This window comes from Molothrus ater, chromosome 19 (assembly GCF_012460135.2).
Source record: "Molothrus ater isolate BHLD 08-10-18 breed brown headed cowbird chromosome 19, BPBGC_Mater_1.1, whole genome shotgun sequence".
Lineage (NCBI taxonomy): Eukaryota > Metazoa > Chordata > Aves > Passeriformes > Icteridae > Molothrus > Molothrus ater.
Window position 1 is genome coordinate 10,453,540 of NC_050496.2, and position 25,596 is coordinate 10,479,135.

At 51.0% G+C, this 25,596-nt stretch overlaps 1 protein-coding gene across 3 annotated transcripts in view; it reads left to right on the forward strand.

Moving 5' to 3' along the window:
* Positions 1-2,420: 2,420 nt before the first annotated feature.
* Positions 2,421-25,596, forward strand: part of MAP2K6 (mitogen-activated protein kinase kinase 6) — an 87,510-nt gene continuing 64,334 nt past the window's right edge. For 2 of the 3 annotated variants that reach the window (XR_008508707.1, XM_036394340.2), the window contains exon 1: positions 2,422-2,568. Coding sequence is in view for 1 of the 3 variants with exons in the window: in XM_036394340.2 (XP_036250233.1) it covers positions 2,553-2,568 (16 nt within the window). In the remaining 2 variants the exon portion in view is untranslated. Of the gene's footprint in view, positions 2,569-25,596 lie in introns of all 3 variants that reach the window. The other variant, XR_008508708.1, reaches the window with a different exon arrangement.

Below are 25,596 nucleotides of genomic sequence, written 5' to 3' on the forward strand. Positions count from 1 at the left end.
CTTCTCTCCCCATGACACGCTGGGAAAATCCTGATTTAAGCCTCAAAACCTGGTTTTGGTGTTCAAGCATGCACCAGGAGGTACCACAGGTGTTCTGGACACAGTTTTGCTTCTGTTTCCCACCACCTGTAACAGCTGAAAATCCCACGTGAGCAGCATCCGGATTTTCCAACGAATTCCTTGTGAAGGGAGATGGAGCAGGGGAAAACACCCCCCTCCCCAGAGAGATGGGAGAGGGAAACAACCCCTGGCAAAGCTCCTGCAGGAGGGAAGCAGGAGAATTTGGGGGTGCTGGAGGTCACTGCTGTCATGGACAGAGCCCTGGGCTGAATTCCTGGCCCAGTGTTTGTGTTCACACAAACACTGACACTGAAGCCTCCAATTGTGTTTTCCTGGACAAACCCAGCTTGCCTCTCGAGCTCCCTGATCAAACCAAGGCTGGGAACAGCCTGGTGTCTAAAACAAACAACATTTCGGGGCAAACCTCCTGTTTACAGACACAGAGAGGAGATTTTTCAGCAGTGAAACCACAGAAATTGTTTGTCCAGTTTCTCAGCTGCAAATTAATTCCTCAGCAATGAAAGATTGAGTTAGGAGGGGGAATAAATAAATCAGAACTCATAGAAAATTCAAACTACAGCAGGCAGGGAGTCCTAAGGAAGAGAGTTATGGCCAGACCCAGATGTAAAAGTTTGAGTTCTTCAGTCAGCTGTGCAATAACTTTTTTCCTTTTTCTCCTTTCCTTTCCTTTCCTTTCCTTTCCTTTCCTTTCCTTTCCTTTCCTTTCCTTTCCTTTCCTTTCCTTTCCTTTCCTTTCCTTTCCTTTCCTTTCCTTTCCTTTCCTTTCCTTTCCTTTCCTTTCCTTTCCTTTCCTTTCCTTTCCTTTTCCCTTAATTATTAACTATTAATTAATTATTAATTATCTTCTTTTCATGGGCCATTGGATCATGCCAGTGCAGGGCTGATCCAATCCCATCATCCCATGGGGAGATGCTCCGCCCAGGGGAGGAGCCAAGCATTCCTACCTGGATCCAATCTGAGCTTTGGGACAGCCCAGCAGCCTTTGCCCAGTGCATTGCCAGAGGAGCAGCTTCTGCTGCCCTGCATGGCCAGAGGGAGCCCAGGCCCATCTGCAGCAGCCCTGGAGCTGCAGAGGAAAACTCCCCCCTTGTGCAGGATCCCTGCTCCAGCAGAGCCACAGCTGGCACTGCAGGAGGGCTGAGCCCCCATGGGATGGGGCTGTGCCACCACCCTGTTCTGACTCTGCATTTTTATTTTATTTTTATTTTTTCTAATAAAAGAACTGTTATTCCTGCTCCCACATCTTTGCATGAGAGCCCCCCCTTAATTGCAAAATTATAACAATTTAGAGGGAGGAGGTTTGCATTTTCCAGTTCAGGAGAGGCTTCTGCCTTCCTTAGCAGACACCTGTTTGTTCCAACCAAGACACTCGGGGTGAGCTCACTCCATCTGACCTGCCTGCAAAGAAAAAAATTAAAAAACATGGATTCAGAACTTCAATAATGGATACAATTTGAAGAGGTTTGAAGTGGTTTGAAACAGTCTGAAGGGATTTGAAGCTATTTGCAGCAATTTGAAGCGATTTGAAGCAATCTGAAGAGGTCTGAAGCGGTTTGAAGGGATTTGAGGAGACTTTAGGCAGTTTGAAATGGTTTGAGGTGGCCTAAAGCGATTTGAAGTGATTTGAAGTGATTTGAAGAGATTCTAAGCAGTTTGAAACGGCTTGAAATGGCCTAAAGCGATTTTAAATGATTTGAAGAGGTTTGAAGTGATTTGAAGCCATTTGAAGCAATTTTAGAGCGGTTTGAGGTGATTTGAAGCGGTTTGAAGTGGTTTTAAGCACTTTGAAGCGACTTGAAGCCATTTTAAGCGGTTTCAAGCGGTTTGAAGCGGTTTCAAGCGGTTTGAAGCGGTTTCAAGCAGTTTGAAGCGATTTCAAGCGGTTTCAAGCGGTTTGAAGCGACTTGAAGCGGTTTCAAGCGGTTTGAAGCGATTTCAAGCGGTTTCAAGCGGTTTGAAGCGACTTGAAGCGGTTTCAAGCGGTTTGAAGCGATTTTAATCGGTTCGAAGCGGGCGAACCCGGCCGCGCTCTCCGCGCCCCCTGCCGGCGCCTCAGCAGGGGGATGTGAGGCCTCAGGACTACAGCTCCCATGCGGCCCCGCGGCGGCCCCGCGTGTGCGCAGTGCGGTCCCCCAGCCCCCCCCGGTGCGCGCCGGAGGCCGGGGCGGCCGCCCCGGCCCATCATGTAGGTGCAGCCGCGCCGGCCCCGCGCCAGCCGCGCAGGGACCCCCCCCCGCTCCCCCCGGCCCGGCCCGGCCCGGCCTGGCCCGGCACGGCGCGGCCCGGCGCGCCCCGAGCCCCGCGCCGCCCAGGCGGGAGCGCGCGCGGCGTTCCGGGGGGGGAGCGCGCGGCTCGCATCTTTTGTGTGTGTGTGTGTGTGTGAGCGCGCCGGGCGGCTCGCCCCTCGGCGGGGCCGCGCTCGGGGGACGGCTCTTTGTGCGCGCGCCCTGCCCCCAGCCCGCCGGGGGACAATGTCTCAGCCCCGAGGTGAGAGAGCGCGCGTGCACGTGCAGCCCGCGGGTGGGTGCGCGCGTGCAACGGCCGCGCGTGCATGCACGTGCACGCTCGTGCACGCGGCTGCGCGGGCGTGCACTCGCGCTCGTGCAACTTGCGGGGTTTGGGGAGCGGGGGGGGGGGGGGGGGGGGGCGGCCGGTGCGCGCGCGCAATCGCTTGTGCAACTTGCGGGTGCACGCGCGCAACCGGGCACGCAGCCGCGCGTGCAAACGCGCGTGCACGGGCATGCACGGGTGCGTGTGCACGCGCGTGCACGGGCGCGGGTGCACGTGCGTGTGCATTCACGGGTGCGGGTGCATGTGCATGTGCATGCACGGGTGCGGGTGCCCGCGAGTTTGCACGCCCGCCTTGCCCGGGGGTCACCGCTCCCGGTGCAGCTCCCGGTGCAGCCCCCGTTGCACCCCCGGTGCAGCTCCCGGTGCAGCTCCCGGTGCAGCTCCTTTTACACCCCCGGTGCTCGCAGCCCCCGGTGCCCCTCGGCTGCCTTTGGCACGGCCCGGAACGAGCGGGGGGTGTCGCAGCAGCAGCTGCAGCCGGGGCTCGGGCGCGGGGTTAAAACAAACTTTTAAACAAGTCCGCGAGGGAGATGAAAGGTGAAACTGGAGTGGAGTTACCGGGAATTAAATATATACCTATGTTTCCATGGGAAAGTATTGTTCTCGTGCCAGCGCTGAGATCATTTTCCACCCATTTCTCTCCCCCCCCCCCCTTTTTTTTTTTAATATTTGGTAACTTTTGGTCACACCAGCACGCCCCGAGCGTGCAAAAAAGGCAGGAACGGAGCGTTTGGAAGTGCAGGAATTGGGTATTTGGGAGCTTCAGAAAGGCAGGAATGGAGCAGTTTGGAACTCTGCAAGAACGGGAGCATTTTGGAGCTGCAGGAATTGTTTAGGAGCTGCAGAAGGGCAGAACTTGTGAATTTAGGAGTTGCAAAAGGGCAGGAATTGTGCATTTTGGAGCTGCAGAAGTTGAGAATTTAGGAGTTGCAAAAGGGCAGGAATGATGAGTTTTGGAGCTGCAGGAATTGTGCATTTTGGAGCTGCAGAAGTTGAGAATTTCGGAGTTGCAAAAGGGCAGGAATGATGAGTTTTGGAGCTGCAGGAATTGTGCATTTTGGAGCTGCAGAAGTTGAGAATTTAGGAGTTGCAAAAGGACGGAAATTGGGCATTTTGGAGCTGCTGGAATTGAGCATTTTGGAGCTGCAGAAAGGCAGGACTAGAGCATTTAAGAGCTGCAGGACTGAAGCATTTAGGGACTGCAGAAGGGCAGAAATTAATAATTTAATTGCAACAGGGCAGGAATTGGAGGTTTTGGAGCTGCAGGAGTTGAGTATTTTGGAGCTGCAGGAGCTGAGAACTCAGGATTTGTAAAGGGGGAGGAGTTATGCATTTTGGAGCTGCAGGAATTGAGCATTTTGGAGCTGCAGAAGTTGAGAATTTTGGAGTTGCAAAAGGGCAGAAATTTGGCATTCTGGAGCTGCAGGAGGTGAGTATTTTGGAGCTGCAGAAGTTGAGAATTCAGGATTTGCAAAGGGGAGGGGTTATGCATTTTGGAGCTGCAGAATTTGAGAATTTCGAAGTTGCAAAAGGGCAGGAATTGGACATTTTGGAGCTGCAGGAATTGAGAGTTTGGGAGTTGCAATAGGGCAGGAATTGAACTTTTTGGAGCTGCAGAAGTTGAGAATTTCAGAGTTGCAAAAGGGCAGGAATTATGAATTTTGGAGCTGCAGGAACTGAGCATTTTGGAACTGCAGCTGAGAACTTAGGAGTTGCAAAAAGGCAGGAATTGGGCATTTGAGAGCTGTAGGAATTGTGCATTTTGGGGCTGCAGAAAGGCAGGACTAGAGCATTTAAGAGCTGCAGGACTGAAGCATTTAGGGACTGCAGAAAGGCAGAAACTAATAATTGCAACAGGGCAGGAATTGGACGTTTTGGAGCTGCAGAAGTTGAGAATTCAGGATTTGCAAAAGGGCAGGAGTTGAGCATTTTGGAGCTGCAGAATTTCAGAGGTTAGGAGTTGCGAAAGGGCAGGAATTGGGCATTTGAGAGCTGCAGGAATTGAGCATTTTGGCGCTGCAGAAGTTGAGAGTTTGGGAGCTGCAAAAGGGCAAAGCTGAGCATTGAGGAGCTGCAAAAGGGCAGGAGTTGAGGCCTGAGGAGCAGCAGGAGGGGATTTGGGAAGGGGACAGCAGTGATTTATTTCTGCCAGCGTGGTTTTGGTGGTGGTGGCAAAGAGAGCTGGCTCTTTGCTTTTTAACTCGCTGCTTATTCCAGCCTGCCTCTGCCTTGTGCCCTTGCAAGGGCGGGGGGGCAGGCTGGGAGGAGGTGGAGAATTTAATATTGCAAAAATGCTGCGGGAATGCAACAGGGAGAGAGCTTTAAGGAGGAGTAGCTGTGGCCATTCATTGTGAAAATCCATGCCCATGACACAGATGCAGCTTTTGGAAGTGCTTGGGTTGGATGTTACAGCTTGGCTCTCCCTGCATCCTGCAGCCCTCACACATATTTGGGATTTTGGGGGTGAGAGGCAGCGTGTGGCACAGCAGGACCAGGTCCCAAAGTGAGTTTGGAGCTCGTGTTGTGTTTATTTACTTATTTATTTATTTATTTATTTATTCATTTATTCATTTATTCAAACTAAGCCTTCCACAATAATCCTTGCAAGGGAGGACGTTGGGAATGAGGTGCCTGCACAGCTCTTGCCACACAGTTTTCCTTTGTAAAAGAAAAATGTAAAGTTGTTGTATAATTTATTCCTAATTTGGGTTTGCTGCAGTCATCTTTTCCAGCCGAGCAGGGAATTGTAAAAGTTTCCGATGCAGAGAGCCAAGGAAGTTTGATAATGCAGGATTGAACCCGGGGGTACCCAGAGCCCTCTGCCACTGCCGGGGGGGACAGGGGGTCCCCAAAAAGCCAGGGGGTGGCCAAGGCTGAGCGTGCAGAGCGGTGACAGGCAGGGAGCTGTGCTGGTGGCCCTGCAGGGGTGCTCAGTGTCCCCCAGCAGGGCCTTCTGCGTCCTCCCCAGTACCAGGAAAAGGGAGGATGGAAGTAGCCAACCCACAAAACATGATCTCAATGAATGGCATCATTCTTGACTCCCTTTGCCGTCCTCCTCGCTCTCTGCAGCACCAGTGCCTGCATTCCTGGCACAGATGACTTTTCCAAGCTCAGCTGTTCAGGCCCAGCTTTTGCTCAGGAAGGGGTTTCAGCTCTGGGCTTTGCAGCAGAGGTGTCGTTCTTTGGGATGATCTGAGTTTTGGGATCAGCTTTCATCGTGTTGCACGGGAGGTTCCTCAGCAGCTCTGTGGAAAGTACAGCCCAGAGCCTCAGCCAGCTGCTGAGCCCTCTCTCTGCTTTGAATCCTTTCCAGAGTTGTTCTGAGAATTTGCCAGAGATTAATTTTTTTTTTTTTGATGCAGCGTGGCAGGGGAACATGTGAGCAGCAGAGTTGTTCTTACTCCCTGCAAGGAATCCCACCTGGTTCAGGTTCAGGGAGACCCTACCTGTGCTGTGCAAAAAAATGGAGGGGGGGGGGATCTGCTTCCTGCACAGTCTGTAAAGGGTAAAACTCCCCCTGGAATTCAGAAATAACACTTTTCTTCTGGCCCTTTCTGCAGCAGGAATGAGCAGATGCCTCCAGCATTGTGCTCTCGTGGCTCTGAGCCACCTTACCTGCCCCTGAGGGTCCACCCAAGTACAAAACTCACCTGAAGTCAAAGACAGCCCTGCATTTCACCCTCTGCCTGTTCATTCCCTCTTTCAAGCTGCAGACTGGTATTGTTTGTGGGATGTAGCAACCCACAGCAAATCAGCTTTTCCTGAGCACAGCAGGTTCCTGCAGCTTGTTCCTCACCTTCAGAGATGGGGCTGCTCTGGCCAGGAGGGCCTTGGTGTTGATGGGAGCTCAGAAGTTGAATCCTTGCCCAAATCCAGCCCATTTGGCTGTCATGACTAATAGGATATTATTTTGGAAGAGGAGGGGGGGAAAAAAAAAGAGGAAGTCCATATTCATTTCAAGCCAAGCACAGTTTGAGGCTGTAAATCTGGACTCTGGTGACAGCAGATATATTCAGGAGTCTCCCAAAATCCTTCCAACAGGGGGAATTATTCCCTGGCAAAGCCCACATGGGAGCAAACACCTGCAAATATGCAAATTTCTCCATTGCAATAAGAAAAGGGAAGGGGGAGCAGTACCCAGGAGAGAGCACTGATTCATAAATGCACTGAAATGATGTTTGAACTAAGTATTGCTGCCTGTTGATCTCACACCTAAACCCCAGGCTCTTGTTTCAAACACAATTTTCAGCGCTCCAGCTGCAGAGGGAAGCTGAGATTGTGAGCAGCACATCCCACGTGATGCTGGCTGAGCATGCACCCTATGGACTTTGACCAAAGGCCCTGCACCTAGTCCAAATACCAGAGTTTTATGTGAAACACTCATGTTTTCCCCAGCCAGAAGTCTCAGTGGAGCAGCTGTAAAGCTGAAATATTCCTTGTTGTTGGGTTTTTGGGGGTTTTTTTTTGCAGCCCTAGGTAGGTGGCAGGTTGTTGCTGGTGTAGGTTTAACCTGCAAGCAGCTCCTGTGGGTTGTGCAATGTGAATTTTGCCTCATCAGCACCACCTCAGCTTCTCCCCACTCACACTCTGCCATGACACAGGCACTTGGCAGGGGCACAGCAAAGCTGTGCCACGGTCAGCCAGGTGCAAGCCTAGCAAAGCCTGGACTAGCAGCAGATTTCAGCTGGAGTTGATGATTTATTCTTAATTAATTTTTTTTTTAAGGGTGCCCTGTTGAATTAGTTTTAGTGCTGGAGGTGCCTGTGTGCCTGCTTTGGGTTAAGAGCGGGGCAAATATTTATAAAGAGGTTTAAAAATCTCATGCAATGCCAGGCTAGAGGAATTACCCAGCTTGGGAAGAGGAGAATGTGGCTGGGGCAGAAAAGTGGCTGGAGATGAACCAAAGCTGTGCCCAGGTGAGGGCTGAGACACCTGGGTGAGCCCCTGCTCTGCCCTCAGGACGTGCTTGTCCTGTCCCCATGTCCCAGCAGGTCCCAACATGTCCCAACACCACTGCTCAGGCCAGCAGCTCCCTGCTGCCACCCAGGAACGTATTTAATATTTAAAAGCTCCAGCTAGGAGCAGTTCTAGCAATAAAAGTGCAAAGTTGCAGGAAGAAGGGAGCAGAGAGCTGAGTGCTCCTGCCAGGCTCCTTTTTATTGTGGTGTTTAAGTCCCCAAAACCTGGGGGCTTCCTTAGGGCTGAATTCCCTCCCCTGACACATCCACAAGCTGCTCAGGTGGGGCAAATGATGCTCCATGAAAACATCAGGAGTAATTTGGAGACATGAGACACTTCACATGGAACATGGTTACTGCAGGTTTGAGATTCTGGGCCCCCTGGTTGAAAATACACAAAAGGATTAAAAAGTTGCCTTTTCCCCCCCAAACAGTGCCTGTGTTTGTTGTCACTTGGGCTTTTTCTCTTGCTGAAAAGAGCTGTGACAGCACCTCTAGGAGCCTCTCCAAAAAGGATTGAAAACCAACACACCTGAAAAAAGCAGGAAAAAGAAGAAGTGTGGGAGTTGTGTTGGCACAGGAGCGGGGATGCTTCTCCAGCCCTCTGCAAATGCTCTTGGAGGCCCAAAGCTCCTTAGCCTGGTTATTGTGCTGGTTCCCAGCCCTGCCCCAAGGGATTCACCCCATGAACTTTCATTCCTGATGCTGCTCCAGCTCCAGAGGCAAAGCTCTGCCCTTCCCAGGGGGTGCAGGCACAGGGCAGGTCACAGCTGTGATGGCAGCAGTGGCACAAGCAGTTCTGGGCAAGAATTATTCACCAGGAGTCCCTTCCTGCTGTCTCTCACGTTTTTGGGGACCATTTTGGGGTGCATTTACAAGTTGGCAGCATCATTAGATGAAATCTTGAGTCAGCCTCCAGTAGCCAGAGGAATTGCAGGAGTGTTCTTTTGGTTTGGGACGTGGACAGAGCTATAATTAAAGAGAATAAAAATCTGTTTCATTACCTGTGGAGTTCCTTAGCTCCCTTCCTTAGGGCCTGTCTGGGAGCAGTTTAAGGGATTAGCATTATCAGCTGGAGCAGTGGTAGCAGGGAAGCAGATCCAGGAGGCTGGAGCTGTGCCACCTCAGATATTATTATGGTCTGTGGTGGCCAAATGGTGAAGGCCATTGGGTGCCATTTCCATAGCTGCTCATTGTGCAAAAACTGGGGTTTTTTTGGATTTTTTTTTTTGTTTTTTTTTTTTTTCTTTGCTTTTGTCTTCCAAATCCACAATATTCTGCACTTGACAAGTGTGAATGGAAAACTGACTGCTGCTCAGTGGCCTTGGCTCAGTGAAAAGCAAGTTTGGAGAGGGGAAGTCTCAGCCTGGTGCTTGTAGGGCTTTCTCCTGCCTCAGAGCCAGAATTAAACCCATCCTTCCAATCTCCCCATCCTTTTGAAATGGGGATTCCAAACACAGAGGGTTCATCCCACCAGGACATGGGGTGCTGAAGCATTTCTGAGTCTCCTTTCCTTTGGCCATGGTGCATTGAGATGCTGCACATCCTCTGTGGGAGCGGCAGGAATCCTCTGGTGCTGTCAGAGCTGTGAAAAATCCCTCTGGATCTGCATCCCAAGCTCAATCAGGAGCCTGGATTTGGAGGGACAGGGTCAGAGATGGCATCAGGAGAGGCTCAGGGCTAGGAGCTGCTCTGGCTGCATCCCCCAGTTGATGTTGGAGCAGTGCCTGTGGCTTTTTGGGCTGCAGAATCCGAGTCCTGTGAAGCCCAATGCAAACAACCTCTGCAGCTGGGGTAGGGTTTCAGATTTGTAAGAGAAAAAGCATTTTTTTTTTCCCCTACTCTAGCAGGAAAACTGCACAGAGCTGAGCTGATCCAGTTTCTTGCTGGTGCTGTTTTGTTAGCCTACTTAGCAATTTTATCATCAAGGCTGGGTTTTCTTAGCCTGCACCCAGGCAGATCAAAAATCGTGAGAAGAACTGAAGCCACTTTTACTGCATTCAGATTAAAAAAAAAAAATATAAAGAAAAACCCCAGCAGAAGTTGCAGATGAGATGCCAAAGATAAGGCAGCAATAGAAAATCAGTGCAGGAGTCAACACTTGACTGTGTCTGCAAGAAGAGGCCTTTAATGAAGGCTGAATCAGCACGGACTTGGGAGCTGCTTTTGAAGGAGAATCTTTTTTTCTAAACAAAAATATGTAATTGCACTCCATGAAAAATGCTTATCAGTGCCAAATGGCCCCAGAGCGTGGTGTGGCTGCTGTGTGCAAGTCCCAGGCCTGGTGGTTTTTGTGCCTGTGCTCCTCCTGCAGTGGGGGCTGATCCCTGACTGCCTCACTCCTGGCTTTTCACAGGGCTTATTCCACACTCAAGCAACAAGTTATAAAAATTACAGCTCCTCTCTGTGGTATCATTCCTCCTATGAATGTTTATTGCTTCTGCAGTAGTTCAAGGTCAGATATAGAAAATGGCTCAAAAGTCTTTTGTTGTTCTGAGTGCTCTAAAGTGATGGAAGACCCAATCCAGCAAAGATAAACCTTTCCCAAAGAACCAAAAGGGAAGGGACAAAGACTGTTTTATAAAGGCAAATCCAGCATTGATTCCTGACCTTTTAAAGTAGGTTTGGATTAGATATTAAGAGAAAATTACTTCCTGTGAGGGTGGTGAGGCACAAGGACCTGTAGATATGATGGTTGTCTTGGCATATTCCATAGATCCTAAAAAACTTAGATTTTAACTCCATTCACTATTTTATGCCTTATTTTAGCTAAGAACTCCTTGTCTCAGCCTGGTTTCTCCTGGTAGGTTGTTAAGGGATTGTGGTTTCCATCTCTTAGGAGTTAAAATGCAGAAAGCACACGGTGCCTACAGAGGCTGTGGCTGCCTGGAAGTGTCCAAGGCCAGGTTGGACAGGGCTTGGAGCAACCTGGGACAGTGGAAGGTGTGAGATGAGTTTTAAGGCCTCTTCCCATTCCATGATTGGGTGATTTTTCCCTGGGTTTGCTCTGTTCTGTGTGCTCTCACGCCTTTGGTGTGCAGCAGCCCCAGGCAGAGCCCGCTGCAGTCACTGCCTCGAGTCCCTGCAGGTAGGAGGGGAACTGTCCCTGCCACAATCCCTGCCACAATCCCTGCCAAAATCAGGGCACACAGGCTCAGAAGGTCCTTTTGGCAGCAGCTCTGCCCTCAGGGTTGGTTTGTGGAGCCCCAGGCACAGCCCTGGGCACGGCTCCTGCTCCTTGCAGGGCACCTCTCCAGCGCTGGAGTCAGAGCCACACTTCCCAGCTTGGATTTCAACCCCTTTCTCCTAGGGCTGCTTTAATTGCCTGCAATTAGGGTCTCCAGTGCTGCAAAAAAAAGTATGAAGAAATAAAAGCCAGTCTGGCTTTGTGAGGGCTGGGATTGATTTCTCCTCTCAAGCAGCTGATGCTGTGACCTTTTCGAAGGGAGCTGTCAGCCTGGGACTGTGGGGTTTGTGCATGTGACTGCCCAGGGTTGAAGCACAAATAGGGGATGTTTAGTTTTATCCCAAGGAGAGGAGCACCTGTAGGAGCTGAGAGCATCTCAAGGAGGAGACAGGGACTTTACATGCTGTCATTGAAGTGCCAAAACCCCAAAAGTAGATTTGTTTAAGCACTTGACCAAAAGGCCTGGAGCAGAAGTCCAAGGCACAGCCCTGAGGGTTCAGGGGGTAACCCCAAACCCTGCAGAAGAAGGTCAGGGTCTGGCCAGAGGTGCAGACACAGCTCTGACCATGATTTCCTCACAGCTTTGGCAGCAGCAGCAGGACAGGGAAGCTGCTGCAGCAGAATCTGAGCAGCACTGAGGTTTGGGATGGGGAGATGAGGATAAATCCTGCACTCAGTCCCCTCTTGCAGGTTTGCTTCTCTGAAGAGAAGGATGCTGCTGGTTAATGCAGAAGTTCCCTCCCAAGCAGACCTTGGTACTTAACTGTGTTAATTAAATGCTTTCAAAAACCACAAGATTGACCTTCACTGCTTGCCCACAGATTTTTCTCTCATTTAACAAGCAGAGGGCTGTCAGAGTAGCCTATTAAAGGAGAAGAAAGGCAATGCTCTAATACTGTTGGGTTTTGACCTGTTCCAAAGTGTTTTTCTGCTTTTTAACTCCTAAGAGATGGAAACCCCAATCCCTTAACAACCTACCAGGAGAAACCATGCTGAGACAGGGCTGAAATAAGGCATAAAATAGTGAACAGAGTTAAAATCTCAGTAAGTTTTTTAGAATCTATGGAATATGCCAAGACAGCCATCATATCTACAGGTCCTTGTGCAGCAAGTGAGCTCTGTTCTGTGACATGGAATTGTCCTTTGGGAGAGACCCTCTGGAAAAAAATAAAGTCAAATAACAGAGGCTCTGACTTCCTTACCTTTCCCAAGGACACCAGCAATTTGCTCATTGCTAATAAAACTCTGGAACACATCTACAGAAATCTTTGGATCCCTGCCAAGCAATCAGTTTTATAAATGAAGCAAAAGAGCAGATTGTGCATTGCAAGGAAGGACATCCCACATCCCAAAGCAGCCCCCGACTGGAGGGAGAGCCCAGAATAGCCCCTGGCAGCTGGGGAGGGTGACACAGATGCTGCATTCAGAGATGATGAGAAACAAGTTGATTTCTGGAGGCAACAAATGAAGAAAACCCTTCACTGAGAGGGTGATTGGGCACTGGGATCACCTGCCCAGGGAGGTGGTGGGGCCGCTGTCATGTCACATGTCACTCAGGGCCATGGTTTAGTTGATGAGGAGGTGTTGGGTCATGGGTTGGGCTTGATGAGCTCAAAGGTCTTTTCCAGCCTGGTTCATTCTGTGATTCTGTGAAGTGAGACCGGGCTGAATTCACATGGTTTGGCAGAGGGAAGGAGCCCAGGGCTCGCACCTGTGCATGTCCCTGTGGGGGGACAGCAGGGGAATGCGCCCTGGCCATGTCCCCTTGCTCAGAGCCACCTGAGCTGGGCAGCGCCTCAGGCTTCCTCAGCTCCATTCGTGTCCTCAGGCCATTTATTGAGCCAGGAAATGCTTAAGGTACCTTTGTGCAGTGAACAAATGGGTTGGTGAAAGAATTTTGGGAGGCTTTGAGGTCACTTAGTGCATGTTTTTGCTTTTGTCTATATGTGTAAAAGGTTGATGTAAAATGCTATCCAGAATACAATGTGAAGTTCACTTTAGGAGAGACAAATAAGCCTCTGGCCAAGGCAAGTTCAGCTTGAAATGCAGGAGAACACTGTGACAAAAATGTATCTTGGAAGTGGAGTTTTAATTTTTCAGCAGGATCTAAAATTCTAGAAAATAAATATGTCTTCTACACAGACATTTAAAATCAAGTAAATTCAGAAGAGACTTTCAAGAGCCTGCCATTCCTTTTTTTTCCTTTAGAGCCAGCCATGTCTTTTCTTTTTTTCTTTTTTTTTTTTTTCCCTTTAGAGCCAGCCATGCCTTTTTTTTTTTCCCTTTCTTTTTTTTTTTTCCCTTCCCCTCAAAAACATTTGGTGCTTCCCCCGCAAAAAATCAGGAGCTTTCTGTCTGATAAGGGGCTGGAACAGCTTCCTGCAGTAGGAGAGAATTTCTCCTCTGGCTCTTCCTGCACAGAGCCAGAACAATGCCAGCACTTCCAGCCTCTCTTTACCTCGGATAATCTCATTTAGGGTCCATCCTGTGCGAGCATCTCCTGCCAAGGGGGGCTGCTTTTCCAGCAGTTTGCTTTAAAAAAGGTTTTTAAAAAGGGTTTTTTAAAATGGCATTGCCACAGCAGAAAAGCAGGAGCAATCCTGAGGTTCACTCAGGGCTGATGCATAGCAGGGCCCTGTTTGGAACTGGAGGGGCTGAATAATTTTTTTCTTTTCTCTTAATGGAGAGGCTAAATAGGATTTTTTTTCATGTCTTCATCCTGAAAGTGCACGTGGTAAACTCAGAACATGTGAATCCTTCTGCAGGAGTCAGTGGGACTGAATGTGCTTGGTTGGGGTTGAGCTCACCCATAAAAGAATTTACAAGGTTGGGATGTATTTTGTCCTGGTTGCTGAGTGGGATGGACATTATGGATTTGTGTTGATGATTTATTTCATCCTGCTTCTCTTGGTTCCTTTTTTCTCCCTGTTTCTGCTTTCCTTTTGCCCCAATTCTGCTTTATCTGCTCATGGGAAGCAGTCTCCTTTTTGGGAGTGTGTGAGTGAAACTACAGCCCCAGACCTCACATGGGGAGGAGTTCTGTGCAGGCTTTGGCAGAAAGGCTCCTAAAGGGAGCTTTGTATTTCCAGCTTCTGCTTCAGAGATGTGACCTGGTGGGCTTTGATCCATGTGGACATATGCAGAGAGGAAAAAAAAAAAAACCTGCCCACTTGTGTCACTTTATTGGGAGGACAAGAGTTGCTGTCACAAGTCTGTCACAGTGCTGTGCTGTCATGGATTTCTTCAGTGTGTTTTCCAAATTGAGATAAAACTGCATGATAAAACCTGGGGAAAGGCTTTTGTTCTTGATAAATGCCTCGTGTTCTTTATGTGCCAGACAAGCAAATGTGCCTTCCTCAGCCTGGAGGAGGATGAGGAGAGATCTCAGCACTTGCAGCTCCAGCCCTGGGTGCAGCTCCAGCCTCTGCTCTGTGGGACAGGGACAGGCAGTGCTGGGGCTGTGTCAGGGCATTGGGATGGATTTTTGGAACAGGTTCTTCCCCCAGGGAGTGGGCACAGCTCGAGGCTGCCAGAGCTCTCAGGGACAGGGTGGGGTTTGGGGTGTCTGTGCAGGGCCAGGAGCTGGACTGGATAATCCTGAAGGGTTCCTGCTGGGTCCCTTGCAGCTCAGGTTGTTTTTAGGATTTGAGGGCATTTGAGAGCGTGTGCTGGGAGGAGTGGAAGGCAGGATTGGGCCAAGCCAAGCTGCAGGGTGAAAAACCAGTGAAGGAGGTGGCTGGCAGGTCGTGCTCTCTGACCTCTGGCTTAAACAGGTTTGAACTTGAAAAAGCTTCCCTGGAAGCTGCATCCACCTTGCCCTGCTCAGCCTGGAGCTCCTGGAGCTCCCTCCTGTGCCAGCAGCACCCAGAGCTGCTGCTGCTGCTGCTGGAGCAGCTCCAGTCCTTGGCTCTCTGTGCCCCTGGGCTCCTGAGCAGCCCTGGTGGCTGCAGGCAGTGCCACAAACAGGAGGGAGATCCTTGCCAGGAGCTGGGCCAGTGCCCAGAGCTGCAGGGTGCGACACAGAGGGGTCACAGCTTTGGTTTCCTGCATTTCCTGTGGCTCCCCCAGCAATGGTGCTCCTGGATGGTTTTAAAACAGGTCCCATAGAAGGGTCACAGCTTTGGTTTCCTGCATTTCCCATGGCTTCCCCAGCAATGGTGCTCCTGGGTGGTTTTAAGTGCCCCACAGAGGGGTCACAGCTTTGGTTTCCTGCATTTCCTGTGGCTCCCCCAGCAATGGTGCTCCTGGATGGTTTTAAATGCCCCACAGAGGGGTCACAGCTTTGGTTTCCTGCATTTCCCCTGGTGTCCCCCAGCAATGGTGCTCCTGGCTGGTTTTAAATGCCCCACAGAGGGGTCACAGCTTTGGTTTCCTGCAGTTCCCATGGTGTCCCCCAGCAATGGTGCTCCTGGGTGTTTTAAATGCCCCACAGAGGGGTCACAGCTTTGGTTTTCTGGGATTTCTGCATTTCCCATGGCTTCCCCAGCAATGGTGCTCCTGGCTGGTTTTAAAACAGGTCCCATAGAAGGGTCACAGCTTTGGTTTCCTGCAGTTCCCCTGGCTCCCCCAGCAGTGGTTTTTTTAAAGTGCCCCACAGAGGGGTCACAGCTTTGTTTTTTCTGCAGTTCCCCTGGCTTCCCCCCAGCCATGGTGTTCCTGGGTGTTTTTAAATGTCCCACAGAGGAGTCACAGCTTTGATTTTCTGGGTTTTCTGCAGTTCCCCTGGTGTCCCCCAGCAATGGTGCTCCTGGCTGGTTTTAAAACAGGTCCCATAGAAGGGTCAGAGCTTTGGTTTCCTGCAGTTTCCCTGGTTTCCCCCAGCAATGGTGCTCCTGGCTGGTTTTAAATGTCCCACAGAGGAGTCACAGCTTTGATTTTCTGGGTTTAAGTGCCCCACAGAGGGGTCACAGCTTTGGTTTCCTGCATTTCCCGTGGTGTCCCCCAGCAATGGTGCTCCTGGGTAGTTTTAAAACAGGTCCCATAGAAGGGTCAGAGCTTTGGTTTCCTGCAGTTCCCCTGGCTCCCCCAGCAATGGTGCTCCTGTGTGTTTCAAAGTGCCCACAGAGGAGTCACAGCTTTGGTTTTCTGGGATTTCTGCATTTCTCCTGGCTTCCCACAGCAATGGTGCTCCTGGGTGGTTTTAAAGCGGGACCTCCAGGTTTGCTGGAGGCATTGCCAGCAGAGGGAGCTGGAGTTGGTTCCTCCCCTCTGTGCTGGTCATAACTATAAATTTGCTTAAAAAAAGGTTAAAATTGCTAACTGAAAAGTAAGAAAGAGCTTACTTGCTTATTTTTATATCTCAGTTATTAAATATGATTCTTTATGCAAGTAAGCTCTTGCATCCTTAAAGAATAGCAAGAGAGCTGTGTGATGGTGTGGCACAAAGGCAGGATAATCAAAGCTTTGACCTTCACATGTCGAAATTTAATCACAGTATTTGGCTGAAGCTTTGCCAGAATTCCCAATGACAGAATGCAAGGAGGCAGATCCTTTCCCACCATGCCAGAGCTGCTGGTCTTGTGGTGTTCCTCTCATGAAGGAAAGCTCTGGGCAAAGTTGCCACCTAATTCCTGACCTGCACATGGATTAACCCAGCCCTCCTGCTCATCAGGGCCTTCTGCAGAAGGTGAAGATGCTCCATAAAGAAATAGCTTGTGGCACATCCCTCTGTTTCCATGAGTATTCCCATTTGGCTCTCAAAGTTATTGATATTTAATAAATCACAGAATGACCAAATCAATGGGCACTTTTCTCCCATTTTATCCCAAGGTATCTTTACTCATGAGCAGAAAATTTTAACACCCAAATTTTACATGCAGGGCATTAGCAGGAGATATCTGCTGGCAGAGCAATTGAAATGCCCAAATTTACAATATGCTGAACAAACCCAATCTGTGCTTGGTAAAACAAAGCTCCTGTGGCTGCCTGGATCCCCTGGGAACAGAAATAAAACTGCACCTCACATTACCCTGGTGGGATTTAATTCCAGCCTGCTGGGAGCGTGGTGGCACCAGGACAGGGATCCCATAGGGAATAAAAAAAAAGGGAATAAAAACCAGGGAAGGTGCTCAGTGAGCAGAAGCATCCCTGGGGGGAATGGGGCTGCATGGAATTGTGGTGGTGTTCACAGGGGTCCCAGGATGAGGGAAGAGATGAGAATTGTGACTCCATGTTTCAGAAGGCTGATTTATTCTTTTATGATATATATATCATATTAAAAGAGAATTATATACTAAAACTATACTAAAAGAATAGAAGAAAGGATTTCATCAGAAGGCTTGAAAGGAAAGGAATGGAGTGATAATAAAATCTTGTGACTGACCAGAGTCTGAGACAGCCGGACTGCGATTGGCCATTAATTAAAAACAACCACATGAGACCAATCCCAGATGCACCTGTTGCATTCCACAGCAGCAGATAACCATTGGTTACATTTCATTTCTGAGGCCTCTCAGCTTCTCAGGAGGAAAAATCCTAAGGAAAGGATTTTTCATTAAAGATGTCTGTGACAATGGAGCATAAATCTCTGTGCAGGCTCCTCTGGGGACAGTGACAGCCCAGAGGGGCTCCCCAGGTGAGCCCTTCCTGACCCAATCACACCCTTGTGATATCCAAGCCCTGCTTTTCTGCTTTTCCCAGGTTTAAACCTCCTGACCCCTTTAGGCTCAGCACTTGCCTGTGGTGCTGTTCACAGGGGTCCCAGGACGAGGGAAGAGATGAGAATTGTGACTCCATGTGTCAGAAGGCTGATTTATTCTTTTATGAGATATATTATATTAAAAGGAAATGATGTATTAAAACTATACTAAAGAATAGAAGAAAGGATTTCATCAGAAGGTTTGAAAGGAAAGGAATGATATAAAATCTTGTGACTGACCAGCGAGCCTGAGACAGCTGGATTTTAATTGGCCATTAATTAAAAACAACCACATGAGACCAATCCCAGATGCACCTGTTGCATTCCACAGCAGCAGATAACCATTGTTTGCATTTCATAAAATGTGTCTGTGACAATGGAGCCTAAATCTGCTGCTTTGGCACTGCTGGAGGTGTGGGAGGTGTCCCCTGTGCCTGGCAGAGCCCGGCCCCTGCTGTGCCCATCTCCTGCCAGGTGCTCTTTGGCACAGGAAAACAGACACAGAGGTAGGGCAGCAAAAGCTGCCTCATCCTCCAAATCCTCCTGCACAAAAGCCCTTTTTGTTCCCAGGGTGAATTCCAAAAGCTTTTCTCCACTTTTGATCCCAGCAAACTCCCACTGCAAGAAGACAGGCGAGGGCTGAAAACAAAGTGGCAGCAAAATGAAAAGTTCCTTCTAAAAAGAAAAAAGCCCAGCCAGGGCTGGAGGCTCTTTTCTGACATCTTCCCTGGCCTGCAGCTCCTGTGGATTTCCTGGTTTGAGATGAGCAGGGAAGAAAGCAGGCTCTGGGATGGGGAGGCAGGGGAGCTCTCAGCAGAGGGAAAATGGGGGTGTGATTGATGGTTTGTGGTGTGCTGCTGCCTGGGGGAGTGCCTGCCCAGAGCTCCAGCGCTGGGATTTCTCCTGGTACAGGGGAAGGGGGAGGCCATGAGGCTCAGTGGCCTCTGTTGCTCTGTGGGATCTCCATCACCCTCACGTATTTCCCAGAGCAGCAGGAGGATGTGGCCATCCCAGTGCTGGAAGGCACCAGGGATGCAGCCCCAGCTCCCGTGACCCCGAGGAGCAGAAAACCAAGTCCTTTAGGAGGATACTTCTAGAATTTCCCTGAGCCTTGAACCTGATTCCTTGCAGCTTCCCTGTGGTGCAGCAGTGGGTGATTTTTAGGATTTGAGGGTGTTTGATGGGAGGAGTGGAAGGGAGGCTTTGGCCACCTGTGAAGTTAAGTTGCTGGGGGGAAAAGCAAGTTTAAGCAGAGGAAGGTGAGAGGGATTGAGAAGCTTTGGTCCTGGTGCCTGTCAGGCTGTTGGAGATGGCCAAAGATGGAATTCTGCATTTTGTGGGCTGCATCCTTTGGCAGCTGCTGAAATGCTCATCCATGGAAGTCCCTTGCTCTGCTGGATGTGACTCAGAGCCCACAGCAGCAGAGGTGGTTTAGCCTGAATTCCTCACTGCACACACCAGGCAGAGGGGACACACAGACAAGGCTTGTGCAGCTCTGGGAGTTGGTGAGATCCTTGTGGGCCCCTTCCCAGGGGGGGTTTGTGACTCTCCATGTCACCCATGGCCATGCATGGGGTTATTAGGGCTGAAATTTGTGGGTGCTCCATCCCTTGCAGCACCATCTCCTCCCATCTTCATCCCAGGGGTCTGAGGCTGTGCCTGCTCCTCACAGAGCCCCTTGAGCAGCTGGGGTGAATCAGGAGAGAGCTGAGCATTCCTCCTGAGCAGGAGAGTGTGTGGGATCCTGTGGGATCCCCAGGGCTGCTGCTGGGGTCGGCCTTGCCCCAGGTTTGGGTGGAATTCCCTGGGATCAGGTGCTGCTCCTGCAGGGTGGTGATGCCACTGATGATCCCATTCCCACGGGGATGTTTGTGGCTCTCCATGTCACCCATGGCCATGGATGGAGTTATTAGGGCTGAAATTGGTGTGTGCACCTCCAGGTGCTCCAACCCTTGCAGCAACACCTCCTCCCATCTTCATCTTCATCCCAGGGGTCTGAGGCTGTGCCTGCTCCTCACAGAGCCCCTTGAGCAGCTGGGGTGAATCAGGAGAGAGCTGAGCATTCCCACTTGTAGCAGCTGGGAGGAGGCTGTGTGGGATCCCCAGGGCTGCTGCTGGGGTCAGCCTTGCCCCAGGTTTGGGTGGAATTCCCTGGGATCAGGTGCTGCTCCTGCAGGGTGGTGATGCCAGCCTGTGGTGTGCACAGGGGTTTGGGGGGAGCTGTGCCCTTTCCCCCAGGCCATTGGAGCTGGGTTCAGCACAGTGTTGCAAGAGGGATTTTCACATTCCCACCTACCATGGCCTGTGCTGAAAGCTGCAGGCAGCAGAGCACTCCTGTGTCCCATCAGCACCCATGGATTTGGGGCTGCTCTGCAGCTGCTGGCTGGGTAAGGAGAAATAAACCCAGGGCACCCAGGGCAGGGTGGCAGGGCAGGGCTCTGGCTGCCCTTGGCACCTCTGCAGGTGCCAGCACCACTGCTGGCAGCAGCTCAGCAGCAACAGGACCAGGGGCTATTAGGGCTGAAATTTGTGTGTGCTCCATCCCTTGCAGCACCACCTCCTCCCATCTTCATCTTCACCTCTGCAGGTGCCAGCACCACTGCTGGCAGCAGCTCAGCAGCAACAGGACCAGGGGCCCCACACTGTTCCCTGCACAGACTGGAAGTGACTGGGCTGGGGAGGGACAGCAACTGGGGAGGGACAGTAACTGGGGAGGGACAGCAACTGGGGAAGGACAGTCACTGGGGAGGGACAGTAACTGGGGAGGGACAGCAACTGGGGAAGGACAGTCACTGGGGAGGGACAGTAACTGGGGAGGGACAGTCACTGGGGAGGGACAGTAACTGGGAATGGACAGTCACTGGGGAGGGACATTAACTGGGGAGGGACATTAACTGGGGAGGGACATTAACTGGGGAGGGACAGTCACTGGGGAGGGACATTCACTGGGAAGGGACAGTAACTGGGAAGGGCCATTGTCTGGCAAAGCTGTTTGTTGTCACCTCCCCATTAGCATCATGTGGCTGCTCTCTGCTGATCCCTGAGTGTACAAATGGGCACTCAGGGCCCCATTTCCTCTCCCCCCTTTCCTTTCTTGCAGGCCAGCACTGGAATGGGGTAGAGGAAATGGGACAGAGCCCAGTGGGAAGTGCAGTCCGTGGTGCTGGGATGTCCAGGCCAGTGTGGGAGCCCATGAAACTGCTCAGTGAGGTGTCAGTGACTTCCCCAGGACACAGAGGATCCTAAACACCCATAGCTGTGGGATCATCTCCACCAGCCTTCATCTGCACACTGGCCCTGGCTGCTGGTGTCCCACAAAACCTGCTGGGTGGCTGCTCCAGCCTGTGATTATCCCAGAGCTCCCTGCAGGAGCTGTGAGGGGCTCAGGTCTGTTTGGTGGGGGGTTCCAGAGCTGCCTCAAAGCTGTATCAGCTGCCCGGGGTCCCTGCAGCCCCCTCCAGGGCATGTCTTGCACAGGGTCCCACCTCTGATCTCTATCTTTGCACTCAGCGGGTCTGAACTCCTCTGAGATTTGGAAATGCACTCTTATCAGAGGGACAGACAGACCCTGGTAACCAAAATGTGCAGATAAACAAGGAGAAATGGCATCCTCTGGTTTCAGTATTGTCAGGAGTAACCCAGCAGCCTGCAGCCCTTTTGCAGGGTGTGTTAAGAGGAAAATGGGCAGAGTAAAAGAGATTAGCCCCAATCAGGAAATTACCTTCAAAATGGAATTACTGAAATACAGAGCTTGCTGAAAGGCAGGCAAATAGCTCCTGATATTTGCAGAGTTTGGTGACATTTCTGTTCATGTCTGCACCACAGGAGCCGCAGATTGAGTCTGCTGGAGTCCTTCTTGCAGAGCTCCCTGCTCTGCCTGTTCCAGCAAAACAGTTCCAGTTTTCTTCTGCTGCTCTTCAGAGCTTCTCCTGCTGGAGGCCGGGCTGAGGCAGGCACCAAGCCCTGACCTTGTGATTTTACCTGGCAGCAGAGCTGGAGATCTTTGTCTGGGCGGTGTGGGTGCCTCAGCAGGGACACAAATAACCCTGGCTCTGCTCAAGGCTGCCCCAGCTCAGCGGGTGCACCTCACCTCTCCCTGCACAGCCCTGCTATTTTGGTTTGGAGCCTCTCCTGCCCCGAGTTTATTACAGCTTGTGGGGCTGAGTCAGAGCAGCGAGTGCAGCCCTGAGGTGGAGAGAGCCTGGGGCAAGGGGTGGAGCTGGGACAGGGGTGGCTGCTGGGGCACATCTGGCTGTTAGGGACACGGATGGGTGCTGGGGCAGGGATGGGTGAGTGTTGGGGACATGGATAGGTGGGTGCTGGGACATGGATGGGTGCTGGGGCAGGGATGGGTGAGTGTTGGGGACATGGATGGGTGCTGGGGACACGGAGGAGTGCTGAGGACATATAGGGCTGCTGGGGATGTGGGGGTGCTGGGGACGTGTGGGTGCTGGGGATATGTGGGTGCTGGTGCATATCTGGATGCTGGGACAGGGGGGTGCTGGGACAGGGATGGGTGCTGGGGACACAGGAGTGCTGAGGACATGGAGGGGTGCTGGGACACATCTGGGTGCTGGGACATGGATGGGTGCTGGGACACATCTGGGTGCTGGGACATGGATGGGTGCTGGGACAGGGATGGGTGCTGGGGACACAGGAGTGCTGAGGACATGGAGGGGTGCTGGGACACATCTGGGTGCTGGGACACATCTGGGTGTTGGGGACATGGATGGGTGCTGGGACACATCTGGGTGCTGGGACAGGGGTGGGTGTTGGGTTCAGGGATGGGTGCTGGGGCACATCTGGATGCTGGGAGACATCTGGATCCTGGGGCACAGCTGGATGTTGGTGCACAGACACATGCTGGGACACATCTGGGTGCTGGGGCACAGACAGGAGCTGGCCATGGCCACCCTCAGGACAGGACAGTGAGTTGCATCCCCACCATTGCCTGTGGGTGCTGATGGTGTCATGGGGAGTTTGGGATCAGCTGGTGCCTGGTCAGTGGGGTCGCTGTGCCAGGCCATGCCAGGCCATGCCAGGGATTGGGATGCCAGTGCAGCATCCTCTGCTCCTGTGGTGTGCCAGGGTTTCCTGCTGTGCTCTCTTGGTGCACGTAAGAATTCACCACAGCCATGAAAGTGCTCTTGGTAAACTCTCTTGTAAGAATTCACCACAGCCATGAAAATGCTCTTGGTAAACTCTCTTGTAAAAATTCACCACAGCCATGAAAATGCTCTTGGTACACTCTCTTGTAAGAATTCACCACAGCCATGAAAGTGCTCCTGCCTTCCCTGCTGCCTGACCCAAACTATGACTCCTAAAGACAGAAAGGAAAATAAATAATGCTTTATTTCATGCACTAAGGTGTGAGTTGCAGTGTGGACCCCGTGGGGCTGGTGCTCAGGGCTGGATGTGCCAGCAGCTCCGTGGCACCCAGAGCAGAGGAGGAGAGGCTGGAGCTGGGAGCCACCTCAGCCCCAGGAGCGTGGCAGGTTCAGCTCCATTCCCCTGCAGCCCAGAAGTGTTGTTAAGGAAACACATCTCAGTTTTGCTGTTTCCAAGGAGCTGCTGCAAACAGCCACGAGGCAAGGCACAGATAAAGGAGGTGTGGGGAATGTCCCTGTCCTGCACCACCATCCCTGGGCCATCTCCATTGGCTTCCAGCACATCCAGCTGCAGTGGTGGAGGAGCAGCCAGTGGCACTTGGCCACTTTCTGGCAGGGCTAAGGGAAAGCAGCTCCCTCAGGTTTCAAAGAGAAAAATAAAGCACAAATCCACCTCATCCCGTCCCTTGGCTTTTTGCTGGAAACTTCTACAGCTTTTAAACGTCTCTTACATATTAAATTCTTTTTGTGGCTTAATGAGGGGTCCTAAACCAGATTTTCAGACCCACTTTTCTGTATCATTGGTGCTTACATGAACACCTGGATTTTGGTTTTCTCCAGAAATTGGGGCTTGGCTAAAACTCTGCATTTACAAACTGGATGGTGGGCACAGCTCAGCCACTCACCCAGCCTGTCCCTGGCACAAAGGGCATTTAGGCACCTTTACCAGAATGTTGCCAAGGCACACAACCCAGCCAGAGGGGCAGAAGGGGTGAGGGAACTTTCTAATCTGAACCTTCCCAGGCACAGCTTGGGGCTGTTTCCTCTCATCCTGAGATGGAACCTGCAGGAAAGGCTTTGTAAAGGTGGCACCTTCTTCAGCACCAGTTCAGTATTTACTGTGGGGTTTTGGGGTTTTCTTTGCTAAAAGAAAGTGGATTTTAAGCTTGTGCCTCCCCACCACGGTCACCAAACCACTGTCACCAGCACCCCCCTCCCTGTCACCTGCAGCTCCATCCCAAAGGCATTTAAATCCAAAATCCATCCACAAATTTCAGCGGGTTTCACCTCTTTGGAGCCTGTGGGAGGAAGGTGGTGGTGCAGAAATCACTGTGGAGGTGACACGTGGGGATGTGGCCACCAGGGTTTTGTAGCCCAAAACCCACCACAAGTGGCTGCTTGAGGGATGTTCCCCTTCTTTGTTCTCTGGGAGGGCTGGGTTTCCATTTCAGCTGGAGTGGAGCCAGCAGGAGCCCTGGTACTGCTCCAGCAGCAGGGCTTCTCCTCAGGCCCACTCACTGAGAGGAGACTTTGTCATCTCTGTGTGTGTTTTCATTTTTCAGCTCGCAGGGAGCCCCGGGCTGTGCTCGTGGCCCTTGTTTAGTCAGGAGTGGGCAGGGTCTGACCCCGGGGACACCAGGAATGCTCCTCTCACACTGGCCTGGGATGTCCCCACGTGTGGGGGAAGAATTGAATTCCTTGGGGGAGAGACCTGGGCAGGATTGAAGGCTTCAAGCCTTGAGCACTGGGCAGTGGTGATGAGCTGGGGCAGGTGACAGACAGGACATCCCCAGCCCTCAGCTGTGCCAGGATGCTCTGAGAAACAGCCACAAGAACTCACAAATATAAATAATGAACCCACGAGATGATTTGTAATACTTGCTAAAAATATTTTTTTCACTTCTTTGTTCGTTTTGTCAAAATATATTTAAATACAAGGTTGCTACACCTACAGCAGCAGTTGCTCATGGTGACCCTGCTCTGTCCTGGGTGCTGCTTTGAGATATCTCAGTGTTTGTGTCCAGGAGGGTTCACAAGTGAATTTCTCAGAGATTTGGGTATTTCCAGGTGTCCTGCAAGGCTTAAAGTTCTCTTTGGCAGCACCCAACCCACCATTGTTGTTGAAATGTGGGCTGGAGCAGAGCTGTGGATAAAAGAAGCCCCTTGCACTTGCACACCAAGGCTTTGCATGAGGAACTTCCTCCTGCTCAGCATCTCCAGGGTGGCTGGGACACAAATGAAATATTCTTAATTCCTTGGTTTTGCCAGAACCATCTGGGTTGGGAGTTTTGCACCTCAGCCATGGCCGTGGGTCCTGTCCCTCTGCAAAGTGGCGCTTCAGGATCAGGTCAGACTTGGGTTGTGGAGCCTTGGGAGCTGCCAAAATTCACTTTTCTTCCATGGAAACCCACCAAACATTCCCAGTTTGCCCTTGTTTTTGAGGTGGGAGTTTGCTCACACAGAGACTGCAGCTGATAGGGGAAAAGCAGATCATTTAGCTTTCAAAACCTTCCAAGAAATCACACAAAAAATCCTTGGGAGAGACAGGAATCATAAATGAGCCACTTTTATCTCCTAAAAAATGGGAGAAAGAGGCATTTCCTGCCTGTGAAATTTTACCAGCAAGTTCTATGACTAAGAGTGTTGCTTGAAAGGAAATGTTGCTACATGGCTATTGAACACATTTTTAATAATAAATTGTGGTGAAGACAGAACTAGTTAATATCCTTTGAAGGAAACAGGAGCTTTTTGTGGCAAGGAACCATTTATTTTGGATTATATCATAAAAAGTTTTTGACTGCAGTGAAAAGTCTGGAGACTGGGATTTTCCTTCTGAAGTCAAAGTTTATTTTCTGTTACAGCCCATGTGGGCAGCAAATTCTTCTGTCCTCCCTTTCTTTGTTATTCTCTGCTCTTTTCACTGAAATTCTGAAGTTTCCTTTTTCAATTAAATATTGCTGTTTAATTGAGGGGGGTTAAAGCACCCATCCCTGTGCTCTGTCAGTGGGAAGAGGTTAAGGAGCCCCTTGGAAAATGTGCTTTCCTCCCCTCCCT